Here is a 27,811-nt window from a genome sequence, read left to right on the forward strand (position 1 = left end):
CGTTCCCACATTTAGACTGATAGACAAATGGGAAATGGATCTGGAAAAGCCCAATTCCAAACATCTCCTGCCAAGCAGGTGTATGCTCAAAATCTCCATAGACAACAAGAGCATAGTCCATAATTGTGGGGTTGTGCGAGACGTCACTGCCGCCTTTTACTAGGCAGTGACATTCTCAATCGCTTTGCCATTAGTTTGGACTTAATAAACTCCAAAGCTTGGTCCCAATTGGTGGATAATCCCATGGGCTTTGATGATCCAGAGAAAGCATTTAGGTCAGCTCAACTGCTGCCTTATGCAGTTGAAAATCAGATTGGAGAGGAAGTCGCCGTCCCAGAAAGGACACGACAATTCTCCCTGGAAGTGAAAGTTAAAAGAGGACAGAAATTGAAGAACCCTGATGCCTATATTCATCTTAATGCTTCTCTCCAACAGCAAGGGTTGTGGGTAAACCCAACACCACTAGTCAATATAGACCATGACACCATTCCAATAGAGGTGGATAACAACGACTTAGAGTATCACTCTAGCCGCAGGCACCATTATTGGAATGGCGGTTGATGACCAACATTTTTCCATAGATGGGAAATGAACTGTTAGGACCAATCCCCAAGGACTGTTTTGACAGTGATCGTGACGACAACACAACACCAGACCAGACAGGATCTTTACCCGGCATGGGGGGAACGTCCTGCTGTACCCTTCCTGCCCTTATGGTAAAGAAGATGTGACCTGTGACTTCAGGAGGGATGAGGTGATTTTCCAGGTCCATGAGGGCTGCCTTCCCCACCTGAAGCCACCAGTCCAAATCAGCACTTTGACCAGGGACTTCTCCACCCAGCTGGAGGAGGCCGCTGAGATGGCAAAACCAGAAGTCTTTCCAGGCTTCAGGCAGATGGTTGAAGAGAGAGTCAACCTAGCTGATGCCTGTGAGACTCTGGAGCAGAAGCAAAAGTTGAAACAAGTTGATTTTCAAGATCTCTTTGCGGTGGACTCATGACTGTGGTCGCACCGACATCCACACAACAATTCCCACGGACCATGGCATGACTCCAGTGTTCAATGGAGTCCCTTACTGAAATAATTACGAACCTTGAGTCCCGTGGGATAATCCGTCCAGTCCACAGCACCTTCAATAATCCGGTGCTGGGGATTTTGAAACCAAACGGCCAGTGGAGACTCTGCGCCGACCTTAGGGAGCTCAACAAACTGGTCCATACTTCCCGATGGCCTCTTAACTACATTGACCAAGGGCTGGCCCAGATCCAGGGGTCACAGGTATTCACTGCAATAGACCTGACCAATGGATACTGGACTGTACATGTCAGTAGGGAGGACCAAAACAAGCTGGCCTTCACCTTTGGGGGGCAGCAGTACACATGGACCTGGACTCCCTTCGGATACATCAACTCCGGCAATGAATTCAACATTTTTCTACATAAGGCCATGCCCGATCTGGGTGAGAGGGGTAACCTGGCCTATGTAGATGATGATGATCTCATCAAAAGCTCAACTGTGGAGGAACACATAGTGGAGATCCGTTATGTTCTGACACAGTTGAGGGCTGCCGGAGCAAAACCTTCCTTTCAAAAGGCACAGCGGTGTAGAACCCGTGTCAATTTCTTGGGGCATGAGATTACCCCTCTGGGTCTCTGTCCCCAGGAAAAGAAAGTGGAAGCGTTTCAGATATTGAAAGACCACACAACTCTGTGGGAACTAAGGAGCCTCCTTGGACTGACTACAGTAGAAAGTTCATTGAGGAATACGCAGAGATCACAAGACCCCTGATTCATCTTTTTAAGGGGGGGGGTCAAGTGGGAGTGGGGTCCAGAACAAGCCGAGGCAGTAAGACGACTCAAAAGAAGCCTCTTACCAGCGCCTTGCCTAGCTTACCCTGTCAGAAACAAGGAGTTCTTCTTGGAGACAGGGTGCTCTAATACATGCTTGACGGCAGTATTATACCAAAAGCATGACGAGGTCAATAAAGTAATCTCCTATGCGAGTAAAACATTATCCTCTGTGGACGAAAAATTCAACGATTGTGAGATGGCACTCCTGGCAACGGTGTGGGCATTGAAGAATTACCGCCCGTTCATCCAGGTGGAACACAGCATAGTGGAGACTCCACACCAGCCTCTGCAATATCTGCAAAGTGATAGAATCCGGGCCGGAAATGTGGGTAATTCTCGAATTACTTCCTGGATTCTGTCAATGAAAGGCTTTCCTGTGGAGATCAGAAATGACTGAAACAAGAAGCGTCCCCTCGCGTAAGGTCAGGCTGACTTGCACGATTGTGCCAGAGAAAACTGTCTCGAGGACTGGAGTCTAAAGATCAAGGACAACATGGAGGCATACCTTAATTCCCCACACAAAGTCTTTGAAGAAGGCAGTGTGAGGGAATGCCCACTGTCTATGTGGATGGATGCTCCCACCATGTTGACAACGGGGAAAAATAACTTGTGGCCGGCATAGGGAATGCATGGGTGAATTGAAACCCCAGAACCCTCCGCTGGGTACAAGATTGGTCTCCAAAGTAGTCAAGAGGCAGAGTTGATGGCTGTGCATCAAGCCATCCTCACTGCTGTTCAACATCAACTCCACGAACTGGTCATAATCACAGATCCGGATTATGTACAGAACAGGTTTGTGGAGCACCTGGTTAACTGGAAAACCAGAGGCATGTTATGTGCTAATAATAAACCCTTGAAACATGGGAAATTAATCCAAAATATTGATCTGCTAACCTTGAATGGGATGACCATCTACTGGAAAAAGATTAAGGGACATTCCAAAGTAAAGGGACCAGACAAAACTGGAAATTACTTAGCTGATCAGCTGGCCAAAACCGGAGCCATCCAAGGGGATCTACTAGAGATCGAGTCCCTGTTGGGGAGATCCAGGTCACTGCTATCACTAGGTCCCAGACAAAAGCTCACAATGAACTCTCAACTGCACAATGGAGTGAGGAGACCCCAGATGCTGATTTGATTACGGCTCAAAAAGGGGATCCAATAATTTAAGCTCTATCAACACATTGAGGACCCTGAGAACTTCCCCTGATGGATACCGATTACATAGGGAAAGAGGACCTCGGAGTGTTGATGAAATGTCCAAAAATGTTCTGAATCCAAGACTATTTGTTGGTAAGGAGATCCCTAGCTGGCCATGATCAGTGGGTGGTCCCTACCTCATTCCGAAGCCTGATGTTAAGTCACGCCCATGATGCGGCCACAGCCGGTCATAGGGGGTTTCATACAACACTTGAGATCTTAAGAGAGGTTGATTACTGGCCACACATGGGGCAGGACCTCGACCAATACTTGAAGGGGTATCTTGTGTGTGCACAGTTTCAGCCAACATCCCTCACACACCGTGCGCCTCTCCAAAAGAGGGGGATAACACTGCCACTGTCAGCTTTACGAGTCGATTTCATCGGGCCTGTGATTCGCTCCTCTAGGGGAAACAAGTACATGTTGACCGTGACATGCTTGTTTACTAAATGGGTGGAATGTCTTCCGGCCCCAAACTGCAAGGCAGAAACAGCAGCTGCCCTGATGATCAACCACATCTTTTTCGCGTTTTGGACTACCCCAAAGGATCGAGTCAGACCGAGGTAGCCATTTCACCAGCGAAGTAATGACAAAGATGTGGGAGATACTAGGGGTAAAAAGGAAGCTACACATTGCTTACTGGCTAGCCTCTAGTGGCTCAGTAGAGAGATACAACAAAACAATTGTGAGCATATTAAAAAAAGTTTGTGGCAGATTCGGGGCCAAGTTGGGATATTTGATTGCTTCTTGTCCTAATGGCCATCAGATCTACCCCTTCATCTGCAACTAAAATGTCAGTTTTGTTGACTGGACGCAGGATGGTGCTTCCCCGGCATCTGCTCTACAGAACCCAAGAGCAGACATTGATCAATGCCTCCACAACTCATGAGTATATTGACAATCTAAGAAAACACCTTCAACATGCTTTTGCCTATGCTCAGCGAAATCTAGAGAGATCTGCAGACGGCATGCAGACCCACTATGACTTAAAGACTACCAGAAAAGAATACAATGTAGCAGACCGGGTCTACTTATACAATTTCCAAAGGAACCAGGCCAAACAGCGCAAATATTTGCCTTCCTGGAGGGGTCCTTTTGAAATTGTAGACAAAATCTCACCAGTCACCTATTACATCCCTGTCAGATGTCCCAACATGTCAGTCTGAAAAAAACAAATCCCTAACCATCATCTTGCCCCACCCCCCTTTCTGGGCAACCATGCACCGGTATGGACACTCTTAGACAACCTCCTAGGGGGTTATGGATCACTATACCCCCCACCCCCTCTTTGCTGCATTCGTATCTCAGGCCCTATGTGCACTGTTACTCCTATCTTACTACTGTGGACACAAATAACATAAGACACAAAGAAAACACTAAGTCAATTCAATTATAACAATGGGATACTTTTATTTATGATCACACAGCTAAGCATAATGCAGGCAATGCTAAAACTCTAGCTACTCTCGAATTTGTACCTTTTATGCTTCTGGTGCAAATCTACCATGCAATAACTATAAGCTTTTCAGGTCTCTAATCCAAGCCTGTAATGTCTAATGCAGTCTAAATGCAAGCGTCAGCATCCATCTCCTTCATGGACAAATCCACACCAATCCTTCACACTCTCACTCTAAAACAATCCCATTCTGGTTTCCCCTTCACCTCTTATGTGAGTGTCTGTTCTAATCAGTCAGTTAGTCTAGGCCAATAACCATACTTCCCATTTGCATGTCTCTTGGTCTCCAGTTCTGTTTTTGCCAAGTCTCTCCTCTATGCACGACTCTGCAATCAGTCAGTCAGTGGCAGGCCTCAAGATCTGGTAACTGCCAGCTGCCATGCTCTCTCTCTCTCTCTGCCAGATCAGGTTCTGCTGCACCAAGACACTTCTCTCTCTTTCATCGCATCTCGTACTCCATCTTGCACCATCTCTAGCCAACAACCTCAGCAACTAACTCCAGCCAATTCCAGCCTCCTTGGTTATACTATTTTCCTGACACACTCATCCCTATGGTTACTTGCATTCTACAAGCTAAGAATGTCTGTCAGCGTATAGCAAAATGCCTGCTAGTCTGTGTTATGTTCTTGTCGCGTTCTGGTTGCTGTGTCAATCTGACATTGGACATCATATCTCTCCCATGGCCATTCTGTGTGCTGTGAAAAACACCACCTATTTCCATTCACTGCACTGTTGGCTCTCTCTGCATTACGAAATACTCTTAGTGCCCGTTTTCAAAGCAACTCCTTGTGTGAAAAAGGCTTCCCTCTCCTCTCTCTACCCACTCCATGGCCCCAACCTCTGTTGTCTCAGCGTCACACCAGCTCAAGCTGATAAGCCTGGGCCGTCTCTCCACTCTGAGAAGGGTGACTTCTTATCAACCAAACTGTTTACAAATTCCTTCTTTCACAGTTCCATAACATTCTTCGCGCAGAGCCCAGTGGCGCAGGCAACTTCTGTGTGTCTCCATCAGAAATGGCTTTCAGATGCCTCGTGCTAAATGCTTCCTAGCGTTTACACTATTCTCTCGCAATGCAAGCGCTAACTATATACAAACTAATTCTAAGTGCATAATCTACATACATACATACATACATACATACATACATACACACATACATGCATGACAGTCTCTTCATGTGTCTCTACAAAGCATAACAATGCCATTCTAAATGGCTCTTCATGTCATTTCAAATATACACTGTGTCATTTCCAGGCCTCATTCGTTCTGCTCTCCTGCAAACAATACATTTCTCTCTCAGCCTAAGCGCTATAATGCATAATATGGATGCATAAATATACAGCGTCTCTGAAGCACCATCATGGCACTTTAAAATATGGTGCAAGTGTCATTCTATTGCAAATGGCAAAGTGTCTAGCATGTTTCTCTCCTAATGGCAAGCACTATAATCATAAAATGTCAATCTATAAGCAAATTGCAAATGCCTACAAAGGTGGCAGTCTAATATATGGGTAACTGTAATGATGCAACTTCTGCAATGTACAATGGATAGCTAAACAGGATGAATGGTTCTTAAACAATGGGTACTAATTCTCTCCAATGGGTCTTATGATTGTTCTAATGATAACAATCCAGGCTCCTTATATCAGATTCCACAACCTATAAAATCTGCATTCCCAAAGGCAGTTTGGCGGTGGGGGGAATAAAAGTGGGTCCATATTAACCAACTAAATGCTGCCATCCTAGGCACACTCTCCAGCAACTGGAGGAGTCGTCTGGAACCCCAGAGGGGGGGGGGGGTCACTCCAGCTCCCTAGAATTCCAACTATAAAATATTCCATCTTTAGCCCATGATTTACCATAGAAAGTGTGTCTTGATTTATCAAAATGTATGTGTCCGCCCCACCACATTAATAGTGGTGGGGAAATGTCTACAAATATGCTTTTGCTTTGTCATCATAGTTGATTGGAAACCATGGAGACTAACCAAGGAGGACTACCCGGGGACCGGGAGGAAAGATCCAAGGGGCCCGGAGTATCGCTCAATACTCACATCAGGACTGGGCCAGGAGAACTGGTTGATCCACCCCTGATGGAAGAAAAAATTATGCGCTTTGCCATTTTGGAACCAAAAGAAATTAGGCTGACATCCCAGTCGTGTGACTTCCCATTGATGGACGATCAACGCCAAATCGCAAGAGAGGGGCTTGTGGGATGCTTTAACCCACTAGTCTATGCCCTGCAACATTACTGTGCGCTGCCTGCATCAGAAACATCAGAATGGCCGCCAAAAAGATCTATGCACCAGAGATCGCTGAAAGTGCGCAGGAAAACCTGGAAAAATAGGCTGCCAATCCCCTTTTGCCTATGTCGGTGGTAACACAGGAGACCACTGCCAAAACCTATCATTTGGCTGCCCGCAGAGGAAAATGAAACTACTTGAAAAAGTAGTGCTGCACTGCAAGAGAAACACAGAGCTGCTTGAAAATCCGTTTTTTCTTGGCTGTTAAATTTGCAAAAATCATGGTTCCCAAACCTCACAAAAGATCCAACCTCCTTGTTGGGTGTTAAACATCACTTTACTTCAAGAATCCACCTAAGTACAATGTCAGCAGAAGTACATTTATCAGAAGAAAATCCACATTTAAAGATGCTTGCTTGGAACATTTTTAAAAATGGGCGCAGTACCGCTGCTCGGCTGTGTCAGAAGCTGGCAATTACTTAACCTGTCATTTAAACTGGTACATTAAAATCAAAGTGTGGGGAAAGAATAGACTTGCCATCAAATGCAATATAGGTTGCCACTATTTAATTTCTATGTTGAAAAAGACTGGGATTGAAGATATGTTTGCTTGTTTTTAAATTTGTAACTTTAATTTTCACAAAGAACAATGTCACAGTTTACTGTAAGCTAACCTGATTCAGCTAAACTTCAAAGAGGTTTCCTCACTGAGGAACACACCACCCTTCTCCTTCCCACCAAAAGGACAGGAAATCTCATTTGGATGCTAATGAGAGGAGGAGGGTATTTGCTCTGCTGCTCTGGTAAAGAGACAATGGGCTTCTTGAGCTGAAAGGGAATGCTAATTTGGGGTGTCAACAGAAACCAGCCCAGGCAGGAACAAGCTCATGTTACTCTCTGGCTCAGCCAAGCCTTGGAGGCGGGGCTAGACTGAAAATGTGGATTTGGAACTGAAGAAACTATATGTTTGAGAAAAAGACTTATAGAAAATTGTGCCGTACTGGTAGAAATATGGAATTTAGAGGTTATTAAAATGAAAATGTTGCTCACAGTTTAAAACTACTCTGGAATCTGTGCGATATTCAGAGACTGAAGCACAAAAATGTTGATATTGTAGCTATTGTGATTATGCTAGGAATATGAACATTTACAGGAGTATGCCCAGATGATATGTGCATGTATGTGGAAAAATTTGTACAGATCCGACAATGGGTAACCAACCAAAAGCACAAAAACTAATTTGTGAACCAAAACTCTTAGTAAGATGAGACTTTGACAGATACGTGCCTTATTTAATCTGTAATGTAAATATGTATGATTAACATGTTGGTGATATTGGAAATATGTTTTATATGAAAAATAGATTTTCTGTACAGAAACAAAGGGGAAGTTCTTCCCTGGATTGTAAATGGCAGCATCACTATGACACTCTGGTTGCTTCTCAAATCAGGGGAGAGGAAATTCTCGGACCTATCGGCTTCTTAGAGGGTTGGGCATAGTATAATCAGACTCCACACCCCCTTGGGAAATACATAAATAGGGACTGTTGAGGGCCCAGAGGACACATTCACCCATCAACTGATCTACCAGTGAAGCGCTCTGAAGGAAGAATCCAGATCCAGACTCCAGAACCCTGAAGCAGAAGGCCCAATCCAAAGCTGAACCCTTCTCTGCTGGCCTTTAGAATCTTGCAACCTGATTTTAACCCCAAACTTCCACAGGGCCCAACCAATTCAACAGCCTGCCTGTGCTGTTTTGCTGCTTCGTGCCAAGAACCTTGATAGAACCAAGGGATCCATACCGGTAGAGCAGAGCTGTAACCCAGATCCAGTTCAAGAGGCCGCGCAGAGACCAGAGTGCCTTGCTGAGTGCAGAACCAAGCGCCTGAATCCTGTCCGGTGGCGAGCGAATTCCAGTCCAAACCTTTGACCAGATCTTGATGTGCCCATTCCAAGCCATAGTTGTGAGTATTTAGCATAGAACTGTCCATAGCCATCTCTTAGTTTTAAGTAATCCTATCCAACCCATTCAAACATATCCAAAACTGCATTGTAGAATCTCTTGTGTCCATCCTGAATCCTACACTCATCCATATCATTCTGTGATAATTGTAGTGATAAATCATCTTTGCGCTAATATAGTTTTGTAGAAAGGCAAGCGTCTCGGCAGGCCCAATCAACCGGTGGCGCCACTGGGCTGGTGGGTGCACTGTCGTGTAGCTTTTGGCTTCATAGAGACTCTAGTGTAAAGAACCTGTTTGTAATTCAAAAGCGCATCTCCCATTTGTAAAATCTCTTTTTGAGAAAAATTGACCTTTACTAAAACCTTCATAACTTTTGAACAGTACGTGCTAGGAACTAAATTTAAATGTCTAACCGCCTCAGCTTTCAAACGAACTATGAAGCGCACTCCAACTCCTTATAGTTTTTCTGTAATCGCATTTCTCGCGCGCTGAAAAGTTTGCTGCGATTCTACATTTTTCTCCATTTCATCCCATATAAATTGCTATTTCTTGCATTCAACCTCTGAATTCAGTTTCCTATCTGACAGTCATTCAAACATCTTTGCTAGTGTCTACCTGAACCTATCCAAAGCGACTCCCACTAGTTTTGAATCCCTTTTAGCGAATTAGTCATTTTAGCATTTTACCAATTAATTTCAAATCACATTCAAAAGCATCTGACCTGTTTAAAATCATTACGGTTCTCTAAGCTTGCTGGGGGATTTGGGATTAACTTGCATTTGTTGATTGTATATTCCTGAAACCTGTGTGCCCTCATTCCATCTCTTCATATTGCATATTAGGGGGGATTGAGTAGTAACAGGGGGAAAGAGTAATTATATTGTCTTTGATTGAATTCATATCAAGTTTCATTTCTGTGCTGCATTAATTTCATATCATTGCATTTCATTGAACCCACACAAAGTTTTATTCTCTGCTACATTCTTCTTCTCACCCATACTCCTATTGATTAAAGAGATTGATTGTTGTGATATCACCCATTGCTGATCAGTGTATAAATATTAATAAGTGTGATCTCTAGATATTGTTCATATTCATAAAAGTGTGATATATATATATAATGTTTAATTCATCAAATCTTTTCACTTTGCAAAACAAACCTACTTCTTGATTCAGTGAGACCGGGGGGGATTCAAAGAGAGGGGCGTGATATAAGTGTACATCATTCAGAAATAAAAGAACGTTTGACATAAAAATATATAAATTAAGGGTTCCAGCTGGGCAACTCAAGCTAGGCATTGACTTAGTTGGAGTGCTGGGTTGAAACCACTTACATTACAAGACGCTTCATTTTGGGTCTTTTGTGTATATTATGTAAATGTGTCCAACCACATGTGCGTACCTGCTTTTGTGACATAAAGCTTGACTTACCTGTAACCTTTAGTGTTTTTCCTATGCCTTCAGTTATATACACATTATTTTATTTTAGGCCTTCTAGTTTATTACAAACCCACCTTTCCAAGCATTAAAAGGTAAAATTAGTTCAATCCTAAAATCCAGCCACAAAATAGAAAGACAACCACAATATTGAATTATTACCAGTACATTTAAATCACACACACACACACTGTAATTCATCATAAAACATGCTCTTTCCCAAAGGAAATCAAGCAGTAGACAGATTACATTACCAATCCCACAGGATTTACATTCGGCTTAACAATTTCCCTACTTTCAATGCCCCCAAACACTTTGACATTTTATCCCCGCAAAAATCTGCGGTAAATTTTCACCCATCTGCCACCAGGTTTCTGCATCTACAGTATTGAGACAATCCACACATTTCCCCAGGTACCTTGTTCTCAATTGGGTCAAGCCCACCTGCGTCCTGTCTCTACACTTAATAAACATGGGCTTAGGCCCTAAGTAAGTGACTGGTGGTTGACCTCTGACCTCCAGCATTGTATGTCTTTTTTTAGTTTGCTTTGGAGTACAGATGGGGAGGAATGGTATCTGAGGAGGGACACTCAGTCGCTAGGTGGTGTTTGGTTATGTGCCCAACCATTCGCTACCCTTGCTAATCCGTATGGCCATTCCTGCCTCTGCCCTCCCAAAACACCTTCTCGGGGGAATTGTTTTAGCCTTACTATCAGGCTTTGCATTCCAGTGCCTACCAGTGTTTGTTCAAAGCAATCTTCTGCGAGTTAATAACTTATTTGCAGTTGTAAACACGCTACTGGTTTAATACTACTGGTATAATAAAAATGTCTTGCCAGTCCTTCCTTCAGCCACTCGATTTATAAACACTTTGCATGTCCTTCACTGAAGTCTTGTTTCAAACCAGCATTGACAAAGCCAATATTTTGGGCTTAAGTATACGTTTTAAGCTCTTGCCGGGTACTGCTGTTAGGTACCCAGATACTCGCACCATTTTGCACCTACTACCAGGAATGGATAGTTAATACCACTATGGCTGCCCAGCAAATGCCTTTCCCATGCCTACACAAAAGCCCAAACTGTTGGCAGTGCCAATGCTCGTTTCAATGGAGGTGCCTCGCTCTGTAAAGTGTAAGCCAGCAGGTTGATTTACTTTTCCGGGTTATCTTTCCTGTTTGCCCCCGGGGAAGGGCGCTCAGACAATCGGGTGTCTAGAAACCTGGGCAAGAACGCAGTGACTCGCCCACGTTTTCCAGCCACCAAAGACCCTTCCCCAGGCTCCATCTTGATTTTAGGGAGGCAATGTGGAGCCCTCTCCATGTTACCTCCTCAAGCTGCCACGCCACCTAGAAATCCTGAATCTTTTCCCAACTCGCCTTCCCCATTTACCTGCTGGAGCAGAGCTTTGTGCTCTGTTCCTAGCGCTGCGCTCGCCCCTTTTGGGTTCTCTGGTCTCTCAGCCATGGGGGTTTTGTTTCTTTTACCGCACCCTGGGGTCTTGGGGTCTCACCCCGATTGGGGGTAGTTTTGGGTCAGTCCTCCCCTCTCTCGGTTTCCTGGAAACACCACCTACCTGTGTTCCTGGTCCGGTGCTCGTCAAGAGTCTGGGAGTTCTGCTGCCGCAGTACGTTCTTGTTGGTGGTCTCCAGATGACACGTACCGGGCGGTATTATCCCTTTCTCAGTCGCGGTCCTGGCTATGGCATCTGTCTGTGCTGACTCTACTTCTCTGTTGGAGGCAGTCCCGCATTGCTAGTTTGGGCTGAGTGCTTCCGGTTCCTGGACCAGAAGGGTTGCGTACTTTCAGCAGGCTTGCCCGTGGCTCTCATTGCCACGCCTTGTGTACTCTTTCTTCTCATTCATGCCCTCCCAGGAGTAGATCCCGTCTCCTCCATGGTTCCTAGGGCTTCTCTCACCTGGTTCATTGCGTGCTGGGTCTTTATCCCTCAGCCTGTAATGGGGGTGAACATGGGCCTTTCCAGCCGCTCCTCACGCCAATTGAGTCCCATTCGTAAGGAGGGTCGGAAGCCACGCCAGCCAGTAAAAAAGGAAGTGAATCTCCTATCCCAGTGGGATCAAGCATTCTGTGTCCCTAGGGGGTCTTCAGCTTGGCAAGCTCACCTCCCTAGTCCCAGAGCGGGTTGCTCTATCTTGGGGGGGAGGGTGTAGAAGGAAGGTGGAGGAGGGCTGGGTCACGAATACTGTTGATTCGTAAATGCTTTGGAAGGGATATTCTGATTGGGTTTGAAGTTCTTCCTTAGTTTTGTTAAAAAAAACTCCATAATGAGGTTTGTGACGGACCTGCATAACAGGGCACTTGTGGGTTTGCATTGTTTTATATTTTAGCGAATGGGTTGACAGTGGCCTAAGCTTTCAAAAGCGATGTGCAAGGAGAAGGAGTTAAATGCTGCTTATATTAGGATGACCTTGTTATAATTTTTTTTAATTATAGTTATTTAGACACATGGATCTAGACGCAGGGGATCAACATTGCACGTAACTAGCGGTCAGTAGACAAAAACATGTATGCAATTTATATAATTTTTCGTGGGGTAATTCTGTATGCATAGTGCTCTATCCAACACCTCAAAGGTCTGCCCTCTCAACAAATTCCTTCAGCACCTAAATGACTTTGCTTGTTAAGTCCACAAAGTCCTTCACATTAGCAGCCACTTGTATATTTATAACGGATCAACGTAAAATTGGCTTATTGATATGGGTTACACCATCAAATGTGAAACTGTCTGAAACAAGCCCTATTTTGGTGGAGCTTAACCCGATTTTCCTCCGTCAAGGATCTGTTCTTCCCCACACCTCTTTATTGCTGAGCATGACTCTTTGCACTAACTCAAACTTCAGTGCCGAATGTAAGCCACAGGTGGGCTGAATAGTGATTTCTCCTTCACAACCGGATGCTGTCTTCAAGAACATGTTCCACTGGATTTAATGTGGCCTTAACACCCGATCAGGCCAGATCGGGTGTTGAGGCCATTAACACCCCAGGTTACCAAAGCGGCAAACCGGGGTGCTAAAAAGTTTTTCCTTTCTATTGTACGAGGGAAAATCCTTTACCAACCGTACGGAGCCCCTCTTCATTTTCCATGGTGGCCGTTCTGAGCAGAGGGGAAGGTGTGGCAGCAAGTGCAGCCACAATAAGGTACGTTTGGGGCTGTGGTTAAAAATAAATAAAGGGGGACAGGGAAGATGGCGGCGGGGGAGAGGCTTAGAATGCAGACTTACACTGGAAGTTCAAGCCTGCTTTCCTAGCTACCTGATTGGCTGGCTCCCCCCCTGCCAGGTGCTAATTGTCAAGCTCGGTTCTTTCCCCCGATACATGCACTCCCTCTACACACAGTTTATTCTCGCAGTTGTATCTTCCCGCTATGACAAATGCAACTGCTTACGTTATGTGCTATTTTTGTCTATTTATACTGTACCCATCACCACTGCAGTGGTCCTATGGCACCTAAACCTTGTCAAAGAGGAAGCATGCTATGACCTAGGCAGTGACATACTACCACAAAACGCCAGACCGTAGTCTGTGGATGGTAAAGAAAAGGGTTGGGTGGAAATGAGTAAGGGGGTGTGGATTTAGCCAGCAGGTAAATTAAAAAAGATACTTTCCAAACTAAAATCATGCTTTCTGGCTGATCTTTGGAATAAAACATCCACATAACACTGGTAATGAAGTCTTTATACTGGCTTCTGATAAAATCTCTCAGCCTTGGATACTTCATAGGCCTGTTTGAGTCACACTAGCCACCTAGACACCTAAGCCTCCAACCGGAACCTATTCTCCACCTGAGGATCATATCCATCATATGCAGATTGTACTAGCATCGAACACCCTTCTGCCATATGCATGACCTGAAGTAATCTATCTTAATTACCATACACCACTCTTCTGCTCTGCATATAGTTATGAAATCCTCAGTATACCTGGAATCTCTGCTTTCCCTCGCTCTGGAAAAAACACCTCTTGCTCCATGTCTTAATAGAATGACATTACAGCGTCCTGATGGTGTAGAGGAGGAGCCCCTCCAACTGCCACGCCCCTATTACCTATAGAGTTGGAACCAAAGTATGCTGGTTCAATTGTTCCACATACGTCACAAAGAGCAGAGCGTGGACTCTGTGCAGTGCCAAGAGTACCTATACCTAAGAAGATCTAGGAGGCAAGGTCCCCATTGAGAAAACCGTACCTGCATACAAGACAATATGAAGGCCGTTTAAATGTGATTCCTGAAGAAGCAGAGCAGATGAAGGGCAAAGATGAATGATGACGTCACACAGAGAGATGACTCGCACAGAAGAGATGCAGAGACCAGAGAATGCAGATATTCTAGAAGGCATCAAGAAAGTATCAAAGATAAGTGACATCTTGGGATCAAGGTGAAGAAGCTTATGCCACAGAAACAGATGAAGATATTAAACTAGTTTAAACGTGTACAGATGCAACAAACGCAAGCAGCAAAGAAATCTTGAAAGCTAGCTTCCAGCTTTATAGTAAATCGATTCTGGCAAGCGTCAATATATATAGATGCATATGGACAAGTAAAAGATAGGTTTCAACCACGCATTATAAAACGGTGCTGAACATTAACAAGAAGGCCTCACTTCAGTGTGTCACACATAAAAGCAATTAAATTACAGATGAAATCTCAGCAGAAGGAATTGAGTGAGACAAGAAGCCATGGTCTTATCAAACAGGAATTGGCTGACACTGGATACAAATTGTGTGAAAGAACAGAGACTCCTGTTCAGAAGGCTTGAGCAAAACAAAAGATGTCAGGACTATTAGAAAATATTAAATGCACGAAAAGGCTCGATTTCATGGTGTCCAGTCACGTGGAAGAAGGAAGCTGGACGGTCGAGTTATTCCCACCTACGCACAAGGGCAGGCTGTGCCTACACTCCTTAAAAAAAATTCTTAGAGCACAGTACAAACTCAAGGCCAAACTTCAAAGCACTAATTGACACTGAACCATTGAGGTGATGATGGATTGATATATTAATTGGTGGGAAGCTAGTGTTAAAACGAGCCCACCAGCACCTGGACGTTCAATCTGCATGCTGCTAGACATAGGTGGAAAAATACTGACTGGCGTTAGAAACCAACCAATTGTAGAGGACCGTGTAATCAAGGGTCCTATAGTTTGTGTAGCCAATGGAACGTCGTATATTTAGTGATGTTCATAGTGGCCATTTTGAGGGGAGGGCGTAGTTGCCCCACCTGATGTTGAAGTACCCTATTATCCTCCTTCACGGTTCTATACTGATATGGAACTTATATTCACATGGAGCCTATCACTTTTCTCGATAGGTTTTGTAGTTTGCCACGTAGGTAGTGACGCAGGTCAACATGTCACTGATGATTTTTTATTATATAATCTCAGTTTCTACTAAAATGAGTCGAGTAAGAAGACCAAGCGAATGCTGATATTTGTTGTATTCCCTGTTTTTAGACCTTTTTGATATTAAAACGGACTCCCTTTTGCCAAACTACCTGAGTCGTCCTGATTATTGATGTATGAATATAATCTGCATATCCATCCATCTCCAGGTTATTGCTACTCATCTTAAAGGGCTGGGCTACCCAGTTCAATGGAATAACCAATGCTAGCAGAACCTGCCACATGTCTGCCAGCGCACCACTACAATAATATATGAAGTTCTGAACTAGTGTCCACTGATGGTCATCCTCCCTTGCATCCACTTGACACCTACATATCTTTCAAAACCCAAATAAATACAAGTTTGGCGAAGTAATGGTGAAAATACGTGGTAATACATTTTTTTTTTTAAACTTTTTATTAATTCAATAAATTAATTCAAGTCAACATTCCCTACCCCCTTTCCCCTTTGGCGACTAGCATAACCCCTTCATCCATCGTTCAGACGGGCAAAGTTTCTACAGTCAGTGCAGATCCAACAGTCTCAATCGCTGTGGGTCCCATATCACCTTGAAATCGTCTTTGGGAACGTTCAATAATTCCCCCCCAATCTGCCGCAAAGCGCTGGATCTTGTCTTCCATGGCGTAAGTCGCCCATTCCAAGGCCACTATCTCCCACATTTTTCGAAACCAGTCTTGAATCATAGGGACCTCCGAGCCCTTCCACCTCTGGGCTATTAACAACATTGCGGCAAGCGTCATTACAACTTTGGCCTTTTCCCTTCCTCTGGGTTCTCCTGTCTCATGACCCTTCCGGACGCCCAAGAGGATTTGCGCTGGTGTCCTCTTGTCTTCCAGTCCAAAGGCCTGCCCCTGAGCTTCCCGTACTCCCCTCACCCCCCCCTCCCAAAACGATGCAATTTTTGGGCGTGTCCACCAAATATGTTCTGCAGAGCCTGCCATCCCACAGCCCCTCCAGCAGACCCCGGACACTGTAGGGTACATCCTATAAAGTCGGGCAGGGGTATAGTTCCACCCGAACATAATCTTGTACCATGCCTCTTGCAGGTGGGGAGCCTTGGCCAGTTTAGGGATCCTTCTCCACAGCTTCTCCCAATCCGTCCTACTGACCTCACACCCCATGATCCGCTCCCATTCCCGCATATAGGCCCATTGGACCTCTACCCTAGCGCCAACCAAAATCTTATAGATGTTGGAGATGAGGCCCCTCGCCCCATCGTTGGTGAGCAGGAATTTTTCAAAGGATGTTGGGTTCCTTGTGGCTGCCTTCTTGACCTCTGGATGTAGTACCCAGTGGCGTATTTGCGCGTACCTTAACCTCTATCACTCCTGAACCGCAAAGTGCCTCTTACAGTCATTAAATGATAACAATTCCCCCCCAGCAAACATATCGGATAATTTCCGGCAACCACCCTCCTGCCAGTTCATGAAGGCCCCCCTCTCCAATCCCGGCGAGAAATCCCCGTTACCAAAAATGGGGGTGAAGGGAGATGGGAATGTGGTGATCCCATTGGTGATCCCCTCGGAGCCTGCCAGCCTGTCCCAGACGTCAGCCATTAATTTAGTTATGGAGCTCTCGTACAGGTGCCGAGGCCTATAGGGTTTCGGGAGCCACAGAACTTCCACTAGGTTGCGATAAGCTACGGCCCTGTCCATCCGCACCCATAGTTTGTCCTGCATCCCTTCCTCCCCCTTCAGCCATTCCCTGATAATTCGAAGCTGGGCTGCCTCGTAATAACGCCTAAAATTGGCAATGCAAGACCGCCCTCGCCCTTTGGAGCCATCAAAAGTCTGACACCCACCCTAGGTCTTTTCCCCTCCCAAATGAATCCCCTGGTCAGTGTTCCCAACTCCCTGAAGTAGCTCGCCGGGACTGGCTGCAGGACTGCCTGAAATAGATATAAAAGCCGTGGGAGTGTGACCATTTTGACCGCTGCTATGCGCCCTATCGTGGACACCCGTAGATCTCTCCACCTTTTGAAAGTCCCTCTTGATTGCTTTAAGAAGCGGGGGAAAATTTGCCGAGAACCAACCCGCCAATGTCGCCGTAATTCTCACTCCCAGATACCGAATCCCACTAGAGCTCCACAGGAAGCTAGTATTCGCTCTCAGGCTCTCCCTCTCTGCCACGTCAAGCGTTAAGTTCAACACCTCCGATTTATTAGCGTTAATTTTTAGCCCTGAAGCTGCCCCAAAGGTCTCTAAAAGGGCCATACTCGCCTGTAAAGATTCCCGTGGGGCCATGAGCATGAGCCGCATGTCATCAGCGAAAGCTGCTACCTTGTGCTGCTCTCCCCCGAAAGGGACACCCCGGACCCCCTCCCTCCGTCTCCCGGAAAGCCTGAAGCAGCGGCTTCCAATAGATCGCGTACAAAATCGAGGAAAGTGGGCAGCCCTGCTTTGTCCCCCTCTGCAAAAATATCTTTCTGGAGGCGACCCCGTTTACCATCGCTCTAATAGAGGGCACCTGGTAATTGGCCTTGACCATCGAGGGAAAGCCCCCCGCCCCCCAAAACCCATCTTTTCCATTACACCAGGACCGCAGGGGTGTGCGTTTTCTGCACTTTTTCTATTATGTGGGCTACTCTACGGATGTTGTCCGCGGTTTGTCGCCCCTGAATAAACCCGGCCTGATCGGGGTGGATCAGCTCCGGGAGGATGGAGTCGAGCCTGTTGGTTAGTATCTTAGTGTAAATCTTAGCATCAATGTTGATCAACGCTATAGGGCGGTATGAGGCTCTCTCCTCCGGATTTTTATTTGGTTTCAGTATTAGTGACCTTGGCCTCTTCCGTGGAGGGCGAAATTCTGCCCGTGAGGCGAAAAGAGTTAAACAACGAGGTGAGAAGCGGGGTCCACTGCACACTGAACAACTTGTAAAAGGTAGCCATATAGCCGTCCGGGCCTGGAGCTTTGCCAGATGGAAGAGCTCTTATCACCCCCCGCACCACCTCCTCTGTGATTTCCCGATTTAGGGCTTCACTCGACTCCCGGCTAATTTCCGCTAACTGGATTTTTTTGAAGCAACTCCTCCTGGCTATCGCCTGGGGGATGTTGGGAGGAGTAGAGCGACTCGTAATACTCAGCGAAGGCCTCATGATCCGTGACTCGTTCCCCCGTGGCCGACCTCAAGGCTGTAATCGCGTTCCTCGTCCTTTTACCTCTGAGCAGTCGCGCCAGTAGGGAGCCAGTTCTATTGGCCTTAGCATAATATTGCTGCCGTACAGATAATAGAGCCCCCTCTGCCCTCTTAGTACGTAGGAGTTCCAATTGCCCAACCACCTTCCTATAGGTTCGCATTGCCCTCCGCGAGGGGGTGCCCCCTGCCGCCCGTTTAGCCACCTCCACCTCCGCTTCTAATTGTGATTCCAACTCCCTCAGTTGTTTCTCTCAATGGGCGGATATCGCTATCAGTTCCCCCCTCAGGGTGGCTTTGAAGGCGTCCTACCTCATGTCCTCCCCAGTGTCTCCCTTCCTATTGGTGTCGAAAAAGAACTTGATCTTCTCCTCAACCCCCTTTCTGATTAGTGGCTCTCTCAGGATGGCCCCTGGGAGTTGCCAGCCCCACATCCCCCTTCCCCTCTGGCCCACGTCGAGCTCCAGAGAGACTATTTTGTGATCTGCAATCCCTATGTGCCCCGTACACCCCCCCCGGATGGCTCCAACTAAAGCAACCGAGACCCATATATAATCGATTCTTGATTGGGAGCCATGAACGCCTGACAGTGTGCCCCTCATCGTCCCCCCTTATCTCCCTCCAGGCATCTTAGTCCCAACCTGTGGACTCTTTCCTTCAAGTCCGCTGACATCATGGCTCCTCCCCCTTCCCCCTGCCTCCCGTCCTATCTTTTCTCCTATCCCAAGCAGAGTTAAGATCCCCCAAAAGGACGATATGACCCCTCGATTGGTCTTCCAGCAGATGCAGAACCCCTTGCAGAAAATGTTCCTGTCCCGTATTGGGAGCATACACTACCGCTATCGTCAAAGGGACCTCCTGACACGTCCCCTGTACTACAATGTACCTCCCTTCCTTATCCGTAAGGACTTTGCAGGGCTTAAAGTCTACCGTGTTCTTGATTGCCAGGGCCAACCCCTTGCCTTACATGGGGCCGAGGCGTGGAAGATCTGATCAAAACCTCGCAATTTCAACCTGCCCTGGTCCTTATGGAGCAAATGCGTCTCCTGTAGACTCATAATATCTGGCTTCTCCTTTTGTGTAAAGTGCTCCAGCTTCTTCCGTTTAAGAGGGGTATTCAATCCCCTTACATTATGTGTTAGCCACTTAAGGGAACCCCCAGTAGAGTAGAATTGCCATTAAATGGGAGTACCTCCCCACCTAGCCCCTCCAGCCTTTGCTCGTCGCTGCCCCCCCCAAACTCCCCCGAGTACCCCCCTGCCATCCCCCCACACCCCCTTGAAGGCTAAAGCCTTCCCACCCACTCCCCCCGCAAACCACGGGCATCTACGCCCTTTCTGCTTCCAACATGGTTGCACCCCCTGCGACCCCTGAAAACTACACCCTAAAGAGGCCCACCACCTCTATCAGTCAGTGTCTGCTCAAGACTGCCCCGGGGAGCTGCTTCTGACTTCGCTGGATGATCCATTACTCCGCCGAGTATTTCTTCTGGGTCCCCTTTTTCTCTTCTCTCTTACAGTCGTCCAATCCCAGGGCTTGGGTCCCGAGCGACCACTCGGGCCCGGGAGGCCTGCACCGGGGGGGGGGGGGGGTATCCTCCAGCTCAACATGTAAGAGAGCAGCCCCTTCCTGAGGGGAAGTGATTCGTCTTTGGGATCCCTCCCATTCGAAGAGCAAGCCAAAAGGAATGGTCCATCTGTAACGGATCGCCTTCTCGTTGAGGACCCTCACGACCGGGCCCATTTGTCGCCTCTTTAGGAGCGTACTGCTCGCCAAGTCCTGGAAGAGAGCGATCTGCTGGCCCTCAAACATGATGGGTTCACGTAGTCTCGCTGCTCTGAGCACTGCCTCCTTCTGGGCATACTGGGAAAATGCAGCCAAAACATCCCTTGGCCTCGCCGTCTGACCCCTACGTAACCGACCAGTTCTATGCACACGATCCAGCTCCACCACCTCTGGGCTACCCTCTTCCAAGATGTCCGCAAAGATTCCCTGGAGAGTCGCTTTCAGAGCCTTATCAGGCACGGTTTCAGGCAGCATTTTAACCCGTATGTTGACCCTGCGGGATCTGTTTTCCAGGTCTTCCACTTGGAGTTTGAGATTCCTGGTAGCAACATCCAACCTCTCTATGGCCTCGCTGTTTGCTGCGTTGTCTTTATCCATTTCTTGAAGACCCTTCTCCAGGATATCGGTCCACTCCCCCAGTTGTCGCAATTCCTGCTTCAGCTCCCCCACAGCTTCATTCAGGTCGGTGCGCATTAATTGAAACTGTTCCTGAAAAGTTTTAGCTAGGTTGGCCTGCAAGGCTCTCCAATGAACTCGTGCCTAGGCATATTTGCCAAGACCTCTGCCCACCTTGGCGCGGGTTCCTCCCTTGTGCCCCCCAGGGCCTCGGATCCCTCCTTTGAGTTCTGCACCGACCACATGGCTTGAGGGGTGCCCGTGTTGTCCCTGAGGGCCTGTGGGTGCTTTCCCCCTCTTCCCTTAGGTTTGGTAGTCATGCCGGCCCCCTTCCCCCCCCACTGGCTCGTTCCAACCCAGCTGCGCTTCACTGACCCCTTGCTGAAGCAGGATTTGCAGGCTGTATCGGGCCTCCTCACAGGTTGAGTCCGTCTCCGAATTCTGGGGGACCTGCCCAGCTATCTCGGGGGGCTTTGCCAGCTTGCCTCCTCCCGTGCCACCCGGGCCAGGCGCAGCAACCCCTTAAGGGAGGGCGAAGTCCACCAAGGGCTGAGTGCGTCTCCTGCGTGCAGTCGTGGTCCTCCTGCCGCCTCACCCGCCCCAGGGGATGCCAAAGCCCCCTGGGCCTCTCTCCCCACCACCGAGGGGCAGAGGGGAGCAAGTCTTCAGATCGCACACACAGCGGAGCGAGCCAGGTGGATCAGTTTTTGAGCACTCCTCTTGGGTCAGCGACGATCAGTCCCCCGCCGCCAGCCGCCCTCCAGGCTGCGGCCCGCAAGGCAGGAATCTCCCGTAGCCCGGGCTCTTCTCTTTTCTGGGCCCGGGGACCCGGTACTGGGCCGTCCGCCTCCGCTACGCGGCTCACAGCCCCACAGTCCCAGCTGCCGGGCCCGCTGCAGGCACCGTTCTCGCAGGCCGCTTCTAGTCACAACCCGCTCCCTCCAGGGGACGCCGGGCCCCACCGCCCGGGGATCCTCCAGCGCCAGAGGACGTCCCCGGCCGCGGCTCCCCACACTGCCAAACGCCGGGAGTTCTCCTCGTCTCCTCTCACTCTGCAGACCCGCTCTCCACAGGTCGGGGCAGCGGGCACTCCCGTCGGAGCCGTGAAAATGATTTGCAGGATGGGTAAGCAGAGGAGGGCTTGGTAGCGTAGTATATATGCAACATCACAAAACAAGACTATATCCATTTTACAGACTGTGCTATCCTCTATTGCTCATTCATCAGCGTCCCAGTGTTCCTTTTGACTGTTCTCCTTCCCTCTTCAAAGAACATGCATAGTTCCACTAGTGTTCTGGAGCAAACCTCCTTTATCCATGTCAGAACTACGTGCTAGCTCACACTCTGCGTTAATCAATTACTGCAATGGCAAATTTGTAGGCCTTTTACATGGAATCCTCTTTTTTGATGCAAAGTATCCAAATGGCAGCACCTGTGACTTCTTCTGAACCATATGACAACAAATGAGCTACAAAGTGTCCATTGGCCAACAATTGTTAAGCCACCTGTCTCTGATATGTTGCCTTGCCTGGACTGCTCTGTAAGCGCTCATCCAGAACACCCCCTCCCCCCAACGAATCGCTAAAGGTGGGCAGTTGTGGGTTTGTGGGTAGGTGTGCCACCTTCTCTGTTCTTTCATACGGTTGTCCAGTGCCATTCTGGATAAAAGTAGACTAGTTTGGTTCATGAAAAGAAAAGTACTAGTGGCAATGCTATTATTTCCACTTATTACTGTACAATGTGTTGGTCTTTATTTTCCCTGTACTGCGTATTTGGACACTGAAAATATAACCTGTTTAGCACACCCCTTTTACTAAGGTATAATAGTGGTATGTATAGCATATCATTTTTGCGGTTCTACTTCTGCACTGCAGACTAAGCCAATGTGCAGATCTAGTTTAACAAGATGTAAATTAAATTTTGATGAAACCTATTTTCTTTCTCAGACTGCATTGGCTCTTGCAATTGCCCAGGAGCTGGGCAGTAAAGTGCCATTCTGTCCGATGGTTGGCAGCGAAGTCTATTCTACAGAGATCAAGAAAACAGAAGTTTTGATGGAGAATTTCAGGCGTGCTATTGGTAAGTTACTCCGCTTGTAAGCTGTGTAAGCTGTCATAACTCTGTTGGTGCATTTGCTTTGAAACTATTTGAGAGATGGAAGTCTGGGGCCCATCTTGGTTGGTAAGTTTAAGCTGGTTACGGTGGCAGTAGTTTTAGTTTCTGTTCTCGGCATTACAGGTTCTAATCCAGAAAATGGCAACCCAGATGTTCATCCTTTAAAAAAAGATGGAATTGGTTAAGATGGATTTCTAAACTTTGACCAGGTGGACAGAAGTTTAGGAGGCCACCCTCAGTTTAGTGAAACAGAGGAACCTTCTGGACAAGCCAGACCAATCTAGGTAGATTGGCAGGCGGTGAAGACTAAGTCTCGGAAGGGGTGAGAGTGATTGGAAGCCCACAATGAGCATACACGGCAGCAAACCAGAAATTACTCTTAAACAAGTGTATATAAAAAATATATATACATTTGTCGGCCGGACCAAATAGACATAAGTAACTGTAGAAAAACCGTTATCACACAAATCCTAAATCTATACAGTGTATATACAATGCATTTCCTAATGCAATTCAGTTACAAGATATAAGCACAACCTGTGAAGAGAGGGTTAAGTTAGTACACAAATGGCATTCAGTAATTCTTCAGAGTTAGTTCCCCAACTTTTGAGGTCTAAGAAGTGGGGAGCATTATGCTCAACAGTACAGCTGTGCTTTAAAACGCACGATCGCACAGATGAACAAAAATTGGGTATTTTTGAAGGGGATGTAGCAAGTCGGGAAGAGGCTTGAGGCGATGAAGAATTGGTTCCCACTATTCGAGTAGGCCCTGCCCTTGGCGGCAAAGCAGTATTCAAAAAGGGAGAATAGCTAGGCAGAGCAGGTTAACCCAGCCAAGTTTGAATACCTTTAAGGGATACTTGTGCGTAAAAACATTCGGCTGTGCTAGCGGGGGGGGGCACCGGTAAGTTATGCAAAACCCTCTGCACAGTCCGGGTCAAACTGTGCCAGTTTAGTCGAGTTCACTGGTAGGTTCGAATCCTGCAGTTTCGCGGTGCTCCAGCTCTTAACGGCTGCGTTAGAGAATGATTGTCCGTGACAGGACAGTTAGGAGGTATGAAGAAACCTCTGGTGCAGCTGGCTTCAGGGCACAGGAGAGAACAGCAGCAGGGAAACTATAGCGACTGTCGCCACCAGGGAGTGACGCAGGAATCGTGGATGCGGGCACCGTTGCTGTTAATTCGGGATCGAGAGGAGCTAAGCATGCAAAATCTGGCAGGAGAATGCACAAGACCACAAACAAGCGATGCCCCAAGTCTCTGGTCTGCACTCGAGATGGCGGCGTTGCTGCAGATTATCTTGAGGTAGAACTGGACAGTTTGCTGGATGGCCCAGAACACTTCCGGAGTGGTTCGTTCGGTGGGTAAGCAGAAGGGGCCGAGAGTAATTGTTCCGGATACACCAAAGGGGCAAAGCGTCTTGGCAGGCCTTCCTGATGGAAGAAGCCAGCAGGGGTCCGACGGGACAGCAGTGGGGGAAGGGTGCCAAAACCTTCCAAAGCATCTCTGGCGGTTTCACAATTCTGTTTCTTCGTGTAGGAGACATGGCTCCTTCTGTAGTTCGGTGAGAACCCAGGTGATCGACCTGGAATGGCTGCAGTGCCCATTCTCCTATCCAGGATTAGCTTTGCGCCAAAATCAACAACTGCCAATAGAAGATCTGCTCTTTGCAGGCATCCCAGATGTGGACCAATCATGGCCCTTGATGGTCTGTAATTCAGGCACCCCAGACATCCTGGCACCAGTAGTGTGGTTGGGACTAGACAGTCCCAGCCCTCTTCCTGGGCGCACACAAGTGGCAGGCAGAAGCCCTCGAAAGAGATCGGTTTTCGCGGGAGGCTGCATGACTAAATAAGGAAAACCCAGATTACTCCACCTGGGTGAAGGCAAGGGACAAAATTACCGTGGGACACTTTGTGGCTTGGCCATTTTCAGACCTGGCCATAGTCTTGAGCCAAAGGCGGTAAACGCTGTTTAACTCAGTAAAAAGAAGCAAAACATGATGAAAATTAACTGCTGCCACCAGTTTGTCCCAGGCACACTCGTACAATCGCCCATAAAACGAAAAGGGACCCCAGCGCATGCTACTGGAAGGTACATTGTAAACTGTTAAAAAGTTACCAAATAATGGCAACATTGTTAAAGACGAAGGGAAACAGTTTCCCAGTACTCAGCCTGAAGGACGTGTTGGTTTCCCTATAACAACAATTGTACTATTATCTGACACAGAAATACCGTTATGTAACCAATATGTAAATGTGGTGATATAATTGCGTGACTAAGCATATGTAGCGATTGTCTTGAGCTAAGAGACACAGTTTGGCTTTCCTCTTGAAAGGTTCTGCTCTAAGAGGGTTGGGCAAGGTATTCAAAGGTTTGGTAGCTAGGACCAGGAAACTCACCCCATCAGCTTTCTGAAGTTTGAACCTGGGGAGGAAGAGGCAATGGGCTTAGGCAGCTCTCTGCGGTCGCGTAGAAGTGTGGAGTGTGAGTCGGTTGGCCAGGCATTTGCGGGTGAGGGCAAGTGTTTTCATTTCAAGGAAATTCTCTGTGCTACCAAGAGCCAGTGTAGATTACGTCTATGGTCAGAGATGTGCTGATTCCTATGAATATTTAGGGCGCCCCTGATAGCATTGTCCTGTGTGACTTGAAGTTTATTTAAATTGCGTTGGTGAGTCCCTAGATAGAGGGCATTACAATAGTCGACCTTTGACATAATAAGTGTTCTAGCGAGAGCAGTGCAGCTAGCAGTAGTCAAGAAGGGTCTACAAGCTGTGATGAGCTTGCACGTATAAGCAGAAGCTGAAATAATGGCATTGGTTTGTCTAGACAATGACAGTGTGTGGAGTCAAGGTAGATGCCTAAGTTTTAGTGTCATTGGACACCTTGCTGGTGTCGCCGTCAATGGTGAATGGCTTGAATGAGGGATTTAGGTAAGACATTGATGGGATCCCAGGATAAGGAGTTCCGTCTCATCGTCATTGAGGCAGAGTTCATGTTGAGCCATCCACGCCTGAAACCAGATATACGTCATTCAATGATTTAGTGTCAGTTGCGTGGTCACCTGTGATAGGGATGAGTATCTGGGTGTCATCAGCGTAATTAGTGTAGGTGACAACCAGATAATAAAGAATATCGAAAAGTGGTTTGGTGAACACGTTATAGGGTGTCGGTGACGCACACGATTCTTGAGGGACACCACAGTGAAAGGTTGAAGGCTCAGCTGATACTGACGGGGAGAATACCTGCATAGATAGTGATAGTGCCACAGGGGTGCACCCTGTGTTCCATGCGGATCATGCAGGGTTTGTTTGGGTCTTCTGTGGTACCGCGATGTGCACTGGATACCCCAATTGATACCATCATCTTGGCGCTACTAGGCACTACTTTGGCACAAAATCTGAGGCCCAACTGGCAGGTGCAGAAGATGACCAGCACGAACACAATCGCAGGGACCAGCATCTTCACTATTGCTCTCAGCCAGGAAAGGGCCCACGAGGAAATGTTTTGTAACAAGTCCTCTCTCTGTATTCCAGCTTCTTTTTTTCAAGCTCACTCCCAGGGTGCGTATGGCTCCTATTTGTCTGGGGGAGCCGTTCTCTGCATCATTAGGAGGCACAAATGTGCAACAAGAATCCTGATCTTGAACATAGCGGTTCTGCATAGTCATCAGTCACAGGGCTTACAATTCTACTTTTATGGCGTTGAACCTTTGTTCAGTGTCATTGCCAGCTGTATCAGTTCCCAGCTGACAATTTGCAGCCATTTGGCGTTAGCTGTTGCTTGGACACCAGGCAGCAACAGTGACGCAAAGATCGCTTCTGGGCCACTGAACAGCCTGTACTCGTTAAGTATCTTGCTGAGCAGTTAGGTTTGAGTCGCGAGATAGGTATTCTTTCGCCGCAACTGCTCTTTTCTTTGGCTTTCAGGAAGGATGTGGAAGTCCGGGGCCTGCAACGGGTTTCTGGTATGCACACCAGATGTGGTAACTGCCATTGATTGGGGGCCGAGGGGTAAGTCTGCTGGCCCCCTTGGAGGCGGTCTTCTGGTATTAAAAGCAGTGCTGAGTGCAGGGTAGCGAGCGAACAGTAGCCCCTCCATTATGGTGGGAAGTGCAAGTACGCCTGCTGACCACGCACCCATGTAATCGTCCATCACTGCGGCTGTGCCTTTCTTGAGTTCTGGGATGAGCAATGTCTTGTTGCAACCAATTATTGGCCCCCACAGAGACAGCCCCTTCATTGTAAAAGCAAAGTCCATATATCGCCTCTGTGTACTTTCACGCATGTTTCTCTATTGCCTCTATACACATCAAGTTTGCAGTGTGATCAGTCCAGAATGGTGCACATGCTGTATTCACTCTGGACAGGATCTTTTCTTCAAACCCTATCAATCCTCCCGCTATGTAACTCCGTGTTTGTTTCGCCACATATTTCAGCCATTGTACCATCAAATGTGGCCTCGGCAGACACTGGGTACCTTTTGAGATTATTGTTGCACTGCAATTGGTCTGGGTCCGATACATCGAGCCTTACACTGTGTGCCTGGAATTGCCTTGTATCCTACATAGCGCTAGATGTATCAGATAGTGAGCCTCTAGAATGGGCCGTTTGAGCACGTTGGTAACCTCTTCTGCTGTGCCTGAAAGGCAATATCTGTGTGTGTGTGTTTTTGTGTTATCTGTTAAAGTGCTTTATAGTGCAGGTGTGTCGTGAGAACACTGGCACGGAGTGGCCATATAGGAGGTAGTTAAAATGTCTTGGTATGCTCCTAATCAGGAGTGTTGGGCACAGACAGTCACTATGGTGTGTTCAGGGGTG

At 47.3% G+C, this 27,811-nt stretch overlaps 1 protein-coding gene across 1 annotated transcript in view; it reads left to right on the forward strand.

Annotated features, from left to right (window-relative positions):
• RUVBL1 (RuvB like AAA ATPase 1) overlaps positions 1-27,811 on the forward strand; it is a 396,640-nt gene that overhangs the window by 26,809 nt on the left and 342,020 nt on the right. The window contains exon 3 of the mRNA XM_069643365.1: positions 22,824-22,956. Coding sequence (XP_069499466.1) covers positions 22,824-22,956 — 133 coding nt within the window. The remainder of the gene's footprint in view (positions 1-22,823; positions 22,957-27,811) is intronic.

The sequence above is a fragment of the Ambystoma mexicanum genome, chromosome 2p (assembly GCF_040938575.1).
Source record: "Ambystoma mexicanum isolate Mex_15411 chromosome 2p, UKY_AmexF1_1, whole genome shotgun sequence".
Lineage (NCBI taxonomy): Eukaryota > Metazoa > Chordata > Amphibia > Caudata > Ambystomatidae > Ambystoma > Ambystoma mexicanum.